The sequence below is a fragment of the Rutidosis leptorrhynchoides genome, chromosome 3, assembly GCF_046630445.1.
Source record: "Rutidosis leptorrhynchoides isolate AG116_Rl617_1_P2 chromosome 3, CSIRO_AGI_Rlap_v1, whole genome shotgun sequence".
Taxonomy (NCBI): domain Eukaryota; kingdom Viridiplantae; phylum Streptophyta; class Magnoliopsida; order Asterales; family Asteraceae; genus Rutidosis; species Rutidosis leptorrhynchoides.
In genome coordinates this window covers 352,419,126-352,433,373 of record NC_092335.1, presented here as the reverse complement: position 1 = coordinate 352,433,373, position 14,248 = coordinate 352,419,126, and the positions used below count along the sequence as shown (strand labels likewise).

The window sequence follows — 14,248 nt, the reverse complement described above, 5'->3', positions numbered from 1 at the left end:
TTAAGGTCAGAGGTGTGTTATTACTAATATTAGTAATGCTAATGATTTGTTTTATGTTCAAGTGTATTAGTGTACTCGGTTTCTAAAAGGCGGTTTCTCGGTTTACAAGTTACGGTTTCTATGTGGACTGATTTTATAAGTAGTTTTAGAAGTTGATTTTATTATTTAAAAAGTAGTGATATAAGATAATTCTTTTTTGATATGTGAAGGTATATGTGTTAGACTTCTAAGGATATAAGACTTGTAATTTATATCATAAAAATGAATTTTATAGAATTATTTTACTACAAGTGGACTGTTTTGACTAGTTTAAAGTTTAATACCACTAAAAATAGTAAATCAACTTATTTGGACTTATCCTTTTAAAGCTTTACTCCAATCTAGTTATCTATTAGTTCAAAAATTCGTTTTAATCAGAAAACATCAGTTAATTACATTTTCTTTATAATCTAAGTGGTGACAGTTTCAGCAAGTCTAAATCCCATTGTTTAAATGTACAAGGCCATATCTTAATCATTTCTTAAGCTTTTTATATGATTCCAAAGCCTAACATGTTCTATTTTTAGTCCAATTTATAATGAAAATCTCCTAAATTTTCATATCTAGACGTTGGTACCTCATTTTTGGTGAAACATGTGTGTTGGACAGATCCTGTCCAAATCAGAATCTTTTAAAAGTAAAAATATAAAATAAATACTTAGACTACTTTATAAATCACGGGATTTTTATAGAAAGTCTAGGACTCATTAAAGTTTAAGAATCTCAACAATTCCAGTAGCAAAAGTGAGTATAATTATTTTCTAAAAATTTCACCAAATGAAGACTGACTTGGTTCTTATGAAAGTTAAAGACTAACTAGTAAACTAAATACATTTTAGCTATATCCCTTTTCACTTTAAGTTTATTTTAGGTTGTTAAACATATGTAAAACATATTTTTAGTTACTTATGATCAAGATTAGAGTTATCCATGTAATCATCATTGAGTGTTTTTAACACTCTAGATTGAGCTTTTACACCCATTTCTCTTGAAAGTAACTTAGTAAGAAATAAAAGAATTGTTCTTGGTGATTATACCTTGAGTAATGATGATGTATAAGTTGATGAAGATGAACAAAGAAGAAAGAAATGGCTGTAACTTGGAGAGAATTTAGTGAATGATTAAGATTAGTAAGTGAGTTTAAGAGTTAACAATTTGATCTTATAGGAATGATGATGATGGCGTGTAACATGGAGAAGAAAAGGAGGTTATGACTCAAAATCTTCTACTAACTCCTAAGCATGACTAATCACCTTTTACAAACTCTTAGGTTATGACTAAGCCTCTTGTTTATGCATGGTAAGACAAGATTGCATGGTAGGAAAGTTCATGAAAACTTAATGATGAAGGTATGGTGGTGATGCTATGGAACGTGGCATAAGGAGATTAAAAGGGAAATATGACAAGCCAATTCTCATGCAAGCTCATGCAATTATGTTTAGTATCTTCAAGACATAAACATTAAGTAATTGCATGTGCTTATGACAAGTATGTATGGAAGATTAATTTAATTAAGTACTTGCACATGAAGGTGATGATGGTGAGAAGGTGGTGGTGGCGTGGCCTTATGAGGTCAAAAGAGGATTATGACAAGCTAACTTCCATGGAAGAATGTTTAGTATTTAGTTAACAAGGTATTTAGGAAATGTGCATGGTTTTTTAAGAAAGATTGCATGTATTTAAATTATGTGATAATGATGATATGGATGATGATGAGGGTGGCGGTTTTGATGATGATTATGGAAGACACTTTGTTAATTTTTGTCATTTAAATGTACATATACTTGTATAGTTCATAAATGTATAAGCTTAGGTTTTAATTTGTAAGTTTAATGTTTAGAAAGTAAGCTTATGCTAGGTTTAAATCAAAGTAAGTTAAGGTTGATTAAATTGAAACAGTGACAAGTATAAGTTAATCAAAATTAAGTGTGAAGGTGAATAATTTTTAAGCGTACAAATGTCTTAACCCAAGGTTTAATATTAAAGTGAATTGGTTACAAGTTTTTAATCTATATACTTAGTTATTAAGTTTACTTGTTAAGTTAATATATATATATATATATATATATATATATATATATATATATATATATATATATAAAGGTATGAATTACAAAATTTAAAGTTTATGGTGATGAGCTAGGGTTTTAAGTCATTATGCAAAATGTTATGAGGCAATGTTTAGACAATTAAGACCTAAACACGACCTTAGAGTTATACAACTCTAAAAATAAACCAAGACATAATTCATTAAGTTTACTCGTCAAGTTGGAAATTGAAATTTTTAAAGAAGTTGAACTAGATATCCTAAGTCAAAAAGCTAGGGTTATGACAAACAGTAAACCAAATTTCGGTTAGGTGACCTTTATCCCGTTATTTGATTTATCTAGGTAGTCATCTTACGACAATTGCAACCCTTTGCAACTTCTAAGGTGTGGGATCATGCAATCCTTTTGCATGGCATATTTATCCCATCAACGCCTATTTGTTCCTCATGCTTCGATGACCCTAAGTTCATGATTCCCAAATCAAGTCGTCCTACTTGTGCAAACATGTAAACTTAACATACAAGAGGTTAGGTGACCTTAATCCCACAAGCATGCGAAATTCACCTTAATCATATTAGTTTGCTCATAACAGTTAGGTGACCTTTATTCCATCATGAGTTTCCTAATATGCCTAAGTGTTACACAAAAGGATGGTGTTAAACTTGTTTACCTTGTATGTAAAAGGATTTTTCAAGGTTTCTTTATTCTAGTTCTAGAAAACTTTTATACCATACACTAACATGCATTTAGTGTGTGGATATGTGAAAAATTCATTTTCATGTCATGTAATAAAACCAATTTTATTTCTCCGGAGTCCTTTCAAATTTAACCAATTAAATTTTAGTTTTTATTCTATGCATGTTGTTAATAATGTAAGATAAACTTGTAGCATACAAACATTCAATCCACAATCAAACAATAAACAACCAAGCATGCAAAATATGTTCATAATCAAGCCAATTTGGTAGACATTTGTTTAGCCGAAAACATATGTCACCGGTCAATGGGGACAAACACAAATTTGGAGATTCCAAAATCTCCCACTAAATCTTGCATCCAAATGCTTCCTCATTGTGTTCTTCCATGTCACCATCTTGTATCTTCATCTTGTTACAAAAAAAAAAAAAAAAAATATATATATATATATATATATATATATATATATATATATATATATATATATATATATATATATATATATATATATATATATCCTAATACATTTTTCTCTAAAAAATGAAAATACAACCTAATCTATTTTACATACCAAATTTAAAATAAATTACATGACCAAATAAATAAATATTATTACAAACCAAATGAATAATAACAAATCAACCAAACATACAACCAAACACAAGGTCAAGGCTCAGATTGTGAATATCATCATACAACCAAATATGAATAAAATGGAAAAACCCAAAACCCATTTTGGGTCCCCATGAATTCGGCCAAAAACAAACCCACCCAAAACCCGAAAATTTTTGCATTCTACCTTCATGCATGTTTATAGAATGCAAATATAGTGGGTTTAATAACCATCTCGAAGCATATTTCAACAACTTCGGCTCTAGATACCATTGTTGGGATTTAACATGTGTCAAAATACATAAAACCATTTAAGAAATAAACATAGCGGATGCGTGTAAAACCGATTACAAACATGTTATTCTTTAACCATTTAAAGTTAAATCCCAAAAAGGATCAAGTTATGAAATATACTTACAAACTACAAGTGAGAAAAGTGATTATACCTACTCCAAGCTAGGTAGTGGATGGTGAAGATGATGACGAAGAATGCAACTTCAAAAGGATGAAGTCTCAAGTAGTTATACCCCAAGCTTGACACCAACACCTTCTAGTTTTGATTAGGATTTTTCTACACTTGAAATTACCTTGCAAAAACTAAAGAAACCTATTTCTTTTCTTGAAACTTTCGGCCAGCTCAAGGAGAAAGGGAGAGAGTTTTTGCAATCACTTGATATGTGTATTTTTGCATGTGTATATAGTACCGAATGTGTCTAGGTACATATGCATATGGAGATGGGAAGCAACCACATTAAATGACCAATTAAATGTGTCTAGGGCATGCAAACTTACACTCCCAATGCCACTCGCACTTTATAAAATAGTTTTATAAAATTAGATTTTATAAAACATATTTTATAAACTTCCATATTATTTGTTATGTATACTTTATTTATAAAACCCAAAATGTAACATAACTTAATTAATTATTTAACCTATAAATAATTAAATCCTAATTGAGTTGTAATCACTTACATTCATTAATTTGCTTGAAAACCAAGGGATCAATGAGAGCGCGACATGTGGCGCGAAAATCACATATGATTGGAAAAAAAATTTCAAAAAAAAAAATTCGAAATTTTTTTTTCAAATTTTTTATTTCGAAATGTTTTTTTCAAAATTTTTTTTCAAATTTTTTTTACAATCACATGTGATTCTGCATGTCAATCACATGTGATTGTAAACCCAATCACATGTGATTATGCGTGTAAAATCCAATCACATGTGATTGTGTAATCAATCATTTGTGATTGTGCAGGTAAATCACATGTGATTGTAAAGAAAAATTCGGAAAAAAAATCGTAAATAAAAAAATTTTGAAATTTTAAAAAAAAAAAAATTCCGGAAAAAAAATTTAAATTTTTTTTTCCAATCACATGTGATTTTCGTGCCACATGTCACGCTCTCATTGGTCCCTTGAATCTCAATTTAATTTATGGATTCAAATGAATATTCCTCAAATCCTCATTATATAAATTATTTCATAATTTATATACATATCATGTGATTTTATTTTAGAAAACCATTTTTCTTAAAATTCAAGTGTCGCGTATTTTAATCAGCGAACCAATCGCTAATATCAAATACGAATAAAGTATCGGTAAGCTTGTTATTGGATATGACCCGACTTGGATCAAAACATACTAGCCACATTAATTTAATATGTCTCTCGGGCATACGAAGTACATTCACTTACTTCATTTTGACCGATTAATGTGATAAATCCTATACTGACCGATTAAAATTATTTTTCGAAAAATTTATTTTGCTAGTATCACATTAAAAAGTAACTTTAGAATGATTTATTTATCCTAATCTATTTACTAAAACAGCTTACTTTTACAACCATAGTAACACCAACACTATTTTCAATCAACCCTTGAAATTAAACCCTATAATGTAACACCAACATAACCAAGTTTTAGCAATAAACATCAATAGATTTAACTACACCACTTCATAAATCATAAAATACATCATTTTTAAACAAAAGTTTCACACAATACTTTCCACAAATACCTTCAAATTAACCATAGAACAACCACCATCTTTCACCGATTCATCCGCCACCTTCTTCCACTTCTCAACCTTCTCCCTTATTCCGACCGCCCTATCACCGCCGTCCATCACCACCTCCAAACATCTCTTTATTTCATCCCTCCCCACCACCATATTCTCATCAACCACCGCCCTAACCCCATTCCCCCAAACCTCATCCACCATTTTCGCATTGGTCGCTTGATCCGAAAACTGAGGACACCCCACAATCGCTACTCCGGCCACCATACTTTCTAACGTTGAATTCCACCCACAATGCGTTACAAAACACCCGATCGCTCTGTGTCTCAACACCTCCATTTGTGAACACCATTTCACTATCAACCCATTTTCTCCAATCCTCTCTTTTAACCCCTTAATCTCCACATCTTCTTCATCACATTCGTCACGTAACACCATCAAAAACGGCTTACCGGATTCTATCAATCCGTACAAAACCTCCACCTTTTGACTTTTAGTCAAAACCGCCAAACTACCGAAAGACACGTACACCACCGATTTCTCTTTTTTTGTATCTAACCACTCGAAATACGACCCTCGATCTTTGTTCAAACACGTCGAACCGACCAACGGGCCCACCACAACCGCATTCTTGATCGTTTTCATTGATTCAGGCTCTAAACCGTCTAAACTATTCACCAAAACAATCGATTTTGGATCTTCTTCTAGAAACTTGATATGTGATTGATAAACATAAACCATATCCTTAAAATACGGACTTGTAGGCAGCACAAAAGTAGGAAGATCATTATATTTAAACACTGTTACACCTTTCAATTCAAGCCAAAAAGAATCATCAACTATTTCATCATTTAGGATAGCGATACCATCGCGGCTGTTGCAAAACTGGTTATAAATCCAGAACAGGGTGGCGGATTGGATGAGAAACAGAGCAGACGGCACGTGCAATTCACGTGCAACCCCAGCAGCAAAAGGTAAGAAAAGAGTGTATATGACCAAATTTACATAATCGCCTTTTTCAGATAAGTTTTGAATAAGGGCTTTGAGGGTTTTGGACCCAAAATTTCTGACGTCATCAACGTAACCTGGGTTTAAGATTGCGTTGGCGTCATCATCATGGCCGTCCGAGAATGACGCGAAGGATATGTTTTGGTTGGAAGGTGTTTGAGATTTAAGTTTGTGGAAGCCGCTGACTGGGGTGGCAATGGTGACACGTGCGCCGGCACATGTGAGATTGGTGGCGAGTTGAATTGATGGGTTTAGATTGCCTTGAACAGATTGACAAACAAGGAGGATATGTGGGTGGTTCATGGTGCTAAAATTTGATGCTTTACTGTATGCATACGGAATACTTTGTTACGTTATTACTCCTAAATAGTACTGTAGCTATAACATAAGATATGTCGTATTAAGTTATCTTGTATATCGTTTTGGTTTGAGCGGTGACATTTTGTTTTCACTTTTTTTAAACATGTGGTCACGACATTTAAAAAAATATATATTCAAAATTTTTCAAACTTAGTTAAATAGAATATGTATGTTTTCTAATTTTACTTGGTATTCATTTAATAAAAGATTTGTATAAAATTCTCAATATAATATTGTAATTGCAAACGATCAATATAGAAAGATAATTCTCACACACTTTGTTTTGATCCATTTACACTACTTTTTACAAAGTGACTATTTTACCCCTCTTTTAATTTAAGATTAAAACCTCTCAGGCTCTCACTCTTTCACTCCAGATCTCACGATACACCATTTCATAGCCGACTAAACAACAGGTAAAATCATATAAATAATTAAGGTTCATGTATAGAATAGATGTGTACAGATACATGTTCAAACATGAACATCACAAGATCAATAATTCCCAACCATCAAAATTATTCGTCGGTATCCAAAACTCCCCGTAATTACAATCCCAACTCTCCGTTTAATCGCTGCAACTCAACACTCTGAAGAATTCTCACACCCTAGACGCCCTTCACTTCCCTATATTCTTCTTACAAAAATTGCCTACATTTTACACAGTTTGAAACTAAAATTTATGAAAATTATGGACAATAAATTGTTGAAAGGCTCTGTAAAGCGTTGATGATGAGTAAATTATATCAATTGCCTTTTCAATCAATTTATCTGTTAGGTGGGACTTAGGGTTTACGAACGATTTGGAAAGGAACAGATATAGAATATATAGCTTATAAGATGTATATGTATATATGTAATTAATATATATTGATATAGATTATACTCCGTAAATAAATAAATAGAACTAGACTAGATAAAATTGAGCTCAGGGAATGAAGTTCGTGGTGTCGAGGTAGATGATTTGGGGTTAAACGTTGAATTTAAAAGAGGGCAAATTAGTCACTCTAATAAAAATAGTGTGTATGGATCAATATTTGATGTGTGAGGATCACCTCCCATCAATATACTGTAATATAGTAATATTTAATTGGTATTCATTTAATAAAAGATTTGTATAAAATTCTCAATATAATATTGTAATTGCAAACGATCAATATACTGTAATATAGTAATATTTAATTTAATTTAATGTATATAACAGATAACAGATTTATGTATTGGTGCAAATCATTACGTGCAGCAGCGCGTGAGTCATATCTTCTCTCATTATAACAACAGGTAGTAAAAGCTCGTGCATTGCTACCAGAAATAGTTTCATTTTATATGTTGAACACTTTTAGTCTTTTAAGTAGTTTATGATTACAAAATGTGGATTGGTAGTAAACTCAAAAGTAAATAAAAAGAGTAGACGAATATTTTTAAGAGGTCAGGGCAAACGGTTTCGCTTATACCACTTACACGATTGGTACAAAACTTTTAATAAAATATAAAAATGTTATGTGCATTAATAATATATATATATATATATATATATATATATATATATATATATATATATATATATATATATATATATATAGTGGACCAATCCATGGATAAGCACTAAATGGGACACAAACTGGATAAGTAAAATTTTATTTTATTTTTTTTAAAAAAAACGATCCTTTAATATGCAAATAGAAGAAAACGAAAAAATTTTAAAAAGTTTTTGAACAAAATCGTTCGAAAATCGATGATGAATGGTAAACATCGATGATGAATTGTAAAAATTGATGATGAATGGTAAAATTAACCATTCATCTGGTTAATTTATCATTCATTTTTGTTCGCGATGAATGATAAAATTGATCAATGCTAAAAAAGCAGATGAATGGTTAATTTAACTATTCATCTGTTTATGATGAATGATAAAAAAACAGATGAATGGTTAATTTAACTACTCATCTGGTTTTTTTTAGCATTGATTAATTTTATAATTAATCGTAAACAAGATGAATGATAAATTAACCCGATGAATGGTTAATTTTACCATTCATCATCGATTTTTGAAAGATTTTGAACTTTTTTTTTATGAAAAAAATTGATTAGAGGTGCATTTTAATGCAGATTTATGAATGTAAAAAAAAATACAAAAAAAAAATTTATTTTGCTTATCCGGTTTGTACTCTTTTTAAGTTTATCCATGGATCGTGCCCATATATATATATATATATATATATATATATATATATATATATATATATATATATATATATATATATATATATGTATATGTATATATGTGTGTGTATTATGCATATAAATGATAAATAAATATAAATAAAATTATATTATTTAAAATAGTGTTCATGGACCAGTGAGGATTAGTATATATAGTGCTCGTGTGTCGTGTGTGTGTATTATGCATATAAATGATAAATAAATATAAATAAAATTATATTATTTAAAATAGTGTTCATGGACCAGTGAGGATTAGTATATATAGTGAAATATTTAAAATACCGAACGAATCATTACTCGCAACAAGGTGGATTATATATTTTCTTGTTATAAGAATATTTATAATCTATAGATTTTTCTTTTTTATTAATTATCAAATCAAAATTATTTTAATATAGAATTTTGTTTTTATATTTATGTTATATGTTATATACGGAGTAATACTTAGCGAAAGTTATAATTATAAAAAATATTTAAAATTCAATCCATACATTTAATTTTCATCGAATATTATATAACATACATATATTAATACTCCATCCGTCCCATATCTATTGTCTCCAGACAAAAAACACGCAGTTTTAGAAAATCCCACTAAGTTAATTCTCCACCAATAATATATCTTCTCTCTCCAGATTAACCTCTTTTGATTGGTTGAAAAAGAATCTGGACAATTAATTTGGGACATCCCAAAATGAAATAATGGACAATATATTTGAGACGGAGGGAGTAATTATTATAAAATTTTTAAAAATATAAACCATCAAAAACCAAAATAGTACGCTTATTTTAAAACAAAGAAAGTATATATATTATATAAATTATGCAGATTAAATTATATTTTATATATATATATATATATATATATATATATATATATATATATATATATATATATATATATATATATATATATATCAGTAATAATATTAATGTGTTATATATAATATATAAACGTATATAGAATATAATATATTATACTCCATTTTTATTATATAAATATAGTATAATAAAAACAAAAATACATGTATTTAAATTCCCTCACATATTATTTATGTGAGAAAACTCATATTCTTACCTAATAAACTCGTAAAGATTTTATCATAGTCGTTAACATCTCACGTGCATCATGCAACCAAATGTATAATCAAAACAAGCAAACAGAAAAAAAAAAAATGTATTTTTTGTTTACTTTTAAAATACTTTATTACAATTAAATTTTACCTTTTATATTTACCTATCTATTTATCTTGATGCCTACTTTAATGGTATAAAGAGACCGTACATTTTGTTTTTTTTTTTATTTAAGAAATAAACAATTAATTTTTTGCATCACGAAAGGAATATCGGACAATAAAATTGAGACGAATGAACGACTTATCATTAATGTTGTTATTGTTATTATTATTGATATTATTACTATTATTATTTTTATTAATATTAAAAATTCCATTGTTAAAATGATAAATTAAGAGGACTTAACCAACTGCGCTACATGAATGATTCAATGTTTCTGCTACTTTTGCAATGTTAAAACGATAAACCACAATAAAGTTAAGTAAAATTACTAAAATAGCCAAAATGAACGGTGTCCAATGTCTTTCCTAATTGATACATTAGAAAATTAATATTAATATTAATATTAATTTAGTAGTATTATTATTATTGTAATTATTATTATTCTTATTACTATTATTGGAATTGAAGAGTACTATTTTATTATTATTATTTTTTTGTAAGCGATGAATCCTTTATATAAACGAGCACATTGGCTCCCTCATAGAAGGTAAAACATCGAATAATCAAGCCCCCCGAGCGCGACACGTGGTATCGGGTGAATTGCGCATTATGCGCACCCTCTAGTCACTCTCCCTTTTTTGAACAATTTGGCATAGTTAGGAATTGAACCCGAGTGGTATGCTTCATTGTTATCATGATTATATTATTATTATTATAAATATCAATATCAATATTATTATTACTAACATTTTTATTATAGTTTTTTGTATTTTGAGATACATTAAGGTTGAGGGTTCGAGTCCTGCTTAGGACAATTCGTGGTGTATATATTCGAGCTAGATTTAGATGGGTGTGTGAGTTTGCATTTCAAAAAAAAAAAAAATATTTTTTTGAGAAATAATTACTTTCTTCGTTTCAATTCTATGATCAATATTTCGATTAAACGTCTAAGATTAATAATTTACTTACATAAAGAAATGAAAATAAGGAAGTATGTAACTTTATACTTGTAATGAACGAATGTAAGTAAAAAATAAGGGTACAAATATGTAAGAAGTAAAAACTGTTAAATGATATATCCTAAAAAGTGTGTTTTTGTGCGAGATAATTAAATTGAGACATACGTAGTAACGAGTACTATTTTCTTTCAAAAATAAGATATAACATGTAAATTCGTGAACATTTAAATTCGGTCCCCATTTTGTAAATGTGGTTAGGGGCGAGCATAGTGCGGGTTACGGCGGTTTGAGGTCAAAACCACACTCATAACCATTATTGCGGTCTCAATTAGTTTTTTTTTTTTAATTATTGAGTTCGGTTAAAAGTGGTTTGGTTAATTTGGTTAAATTGGTTAACGGTTAATTATAAAGCGGTTAATTTGGTTAACCATTTATAAAAAAATTAATTTCATAAGTTGTTTATGTGATAACCCGGAAAATTTCCGATTAAATTTAAACTAACTTCGAGTGTTTCCGACGATTCACGAATAACCGGTTATGAAAAGATATGTAAATATATGTGTGTATATATACATCATTTACAATCATTATTATTATCAGTATTATAATTATTATTATTAATAACTATCATTATTATTAATATAATTACTAATATATTAGTAATATTATTAGTATTAGTATTAATACTTAACATTAATATTAGAATAATGAAATGTCATTATTATTATTATTATTATTATTATTATTATTATTATTATTATTATTATTATTAATAATATTATTACTAGAATTATTAAAAATTCTATAAATATTATTATTACCATTATAAAACAACTTATTAATATTTTCATTTATATAATAATAATTATTATTAACATTTATAATGATTATTATCATTATTATTAATTATAATCAAAATTATCATTTCTATTTTTAATATTGTCATATTAATATTATTATCATTATTTTTATTATTATTTATCATTAATAATATTTTTATTATTATTATTATTATTATTATTATTATTATTAATATATTTATTAAATATTAATATTAATAATAATAAAAAAATATATAGAATGAAACTGACCAGAATTAGGTCGACCTTTTTAATCTGCTTTTTACTTTTTAAATATTTTATAAAAAGTAGGTTAGGTATCTGTTTTATGTATTTTTTTTCTTCATCGTGCAGCTTCATTTTTTTATTTGATTTCCTGCTTGATCGATGTAGTGACCCGAACTTTTTCATGTTTATATATATTAATTGAGATTGATATTTACATGACTAAATGTTTCCAACGTGTTAAGCAATCAGACTTGTTAAGACTTGATTAAATGAAATAAGTTTCATATAGACAATTGATCACCCAAGTTGACCGGCGATTCACGAACGTTACAAATTTGTAAAAACTACATGTTGTGGTATATATATATATATATATATATATATATATATATATATATATATATATATATATATATATCTATGGTTGACATGAGATTATGATGAGTAAGTATCTCACTAAGTATTTTAACAATGTGTGATATACATAAGAAATTAGATTACTAAGTTAAGAAACTCGAAATGATATATATAACGATTATCGTTATGATAACGTCTACTAAATACATATGTATCATATTAAGATATTGATACACTTTATTTAACATGATAAAATGATATTTAAATATATCATTAAGTGTGTTAACAATGAACTACATATGTAAAAACAAGACTACTAACTTAATGATTTCGAAACGAGACATATATGTAACGATTATCGTTGTTACGACATTTTAATGTATATATATTATATTAAGATATAATAATATATCATAATATCATGATAATATAATAATTTAACATCTCATTAGATATAATAAACATTGGGTTAACAACATTTAACAAGATCGTTAACTTAAAGGTTTCAAATCAACATTTACATGTAACGACTAACGATGACTTAACGACTCAGTTAAAATGTATATACATGTAGTGTTTTAATATGTATTCATACACTTTTGAAAGACTTCAAGACACTTATCAAAATACTTCTACTTAATAAAAATGCTTACAATTACATCCTCGTTCAGTTTCATCAACAATTCTACTCGTATGCACCTGTATTCGTACTCGTACAATACATAGCTTTTAGATGTATGTACTATTGGTATATACACTCCAATGATCAGCTTTTAGCAGCCCATGTGAGTCACCTAACACATGTGAGAACCATCATTTGGCAACTAGCATGAAATATCTCATAAAATTACAAAAATATGAGTAATCATTCATGACTTATTTACATGAAAATAAAATTACACATCCTTTATATCTAATCCATATACCAACGACCAAAAACACCTACAAAAACTTTCATTCTTCAATTTTCTTCATCTAAGTGATCTCTCTCAAGTTCTATCTTCAAGTTCTAAGTGTTCTTCATAAATTCTATAAGTTCTAGTTTCATAAAATCAAGAATACTTCCAAGTTTGCTAGCTTACTTCCAATCTTGTAAAGTGATCATCCAACTTCAAGAAATCTTTCTTATTTACAGTAAGATATCTTTCTAATACAAGGTAATACTCATATTCAAACTTTGATTCAATTTCTATAACTATAGCAAATCTTATTTCGAGTGAAAATCTTACTTGAACTTGTTTTCGTGTCATGATTCTGCTTCAAGAACTTTCAAGCCATCCAAGGATCCTTTGAAGTTAGATCCATTTTTCTCATTTTCAGTAGTTTTATCCAGAAAACTTGAGGTAGTAATGATGTTCATAACATCATTCGATTCATACATATAAACCTATCTTATTCGAAGGTTTAAACTTAAAATCACTAGAACATAGTTTAGTTAATTCTAAACTTGTTCGCAAACAAAAGTTAATCCTTCTAACTTGAATTTTAAAATAAACTAAGCACATGTTCTATATTTATATGATATGCTAACTTAATGATTTAAAACCGGAAAACACGAAAAACACCGTAAAACCGGATATACGCCGTTGTAGTAACACCGCGGGCTGTTTTGGGTTAGTTA

General features: G+C 28.2%; 1 protein-coding gene across 1 annotated transcript; it reads right to left on the bottom strand.

The window, feature by feature from the left end:
- Nucleotides 1-5,315: 5,315 nt before the first annotated feature.
- On the bottom strand, nucleotides 5,316-6,841 carry LOC139897569 (UDP-glycosyltransferase 75C1-like). The gene has a single exon (XM_071880271.1). The coding sequence runs from the start codon at nucleotides 6,723-6,725 to the stop codon at nucleotides 5,391-5,393; it is 1,335 nt and encodes a 444-aa protein (XP_071736372.1). The 5' UTR covers nucleotides 6,726-6,841; the 3' UTR covers nucleotides 5,316-5,390.
- Between the last annotated feature and the right edge of the window lie 7,407 nt (nucleotides 6,842-14,248).

Excerpts from the sequence above, each read along its gene's own strand:
- LOC139897569 (XM_071880271.1), bottom strand. The coding sequence starts at position 6,725 with ATGAACCACCCACATATCCTCCTTGTTTGTCAATCTGTTCAAGGCAAT.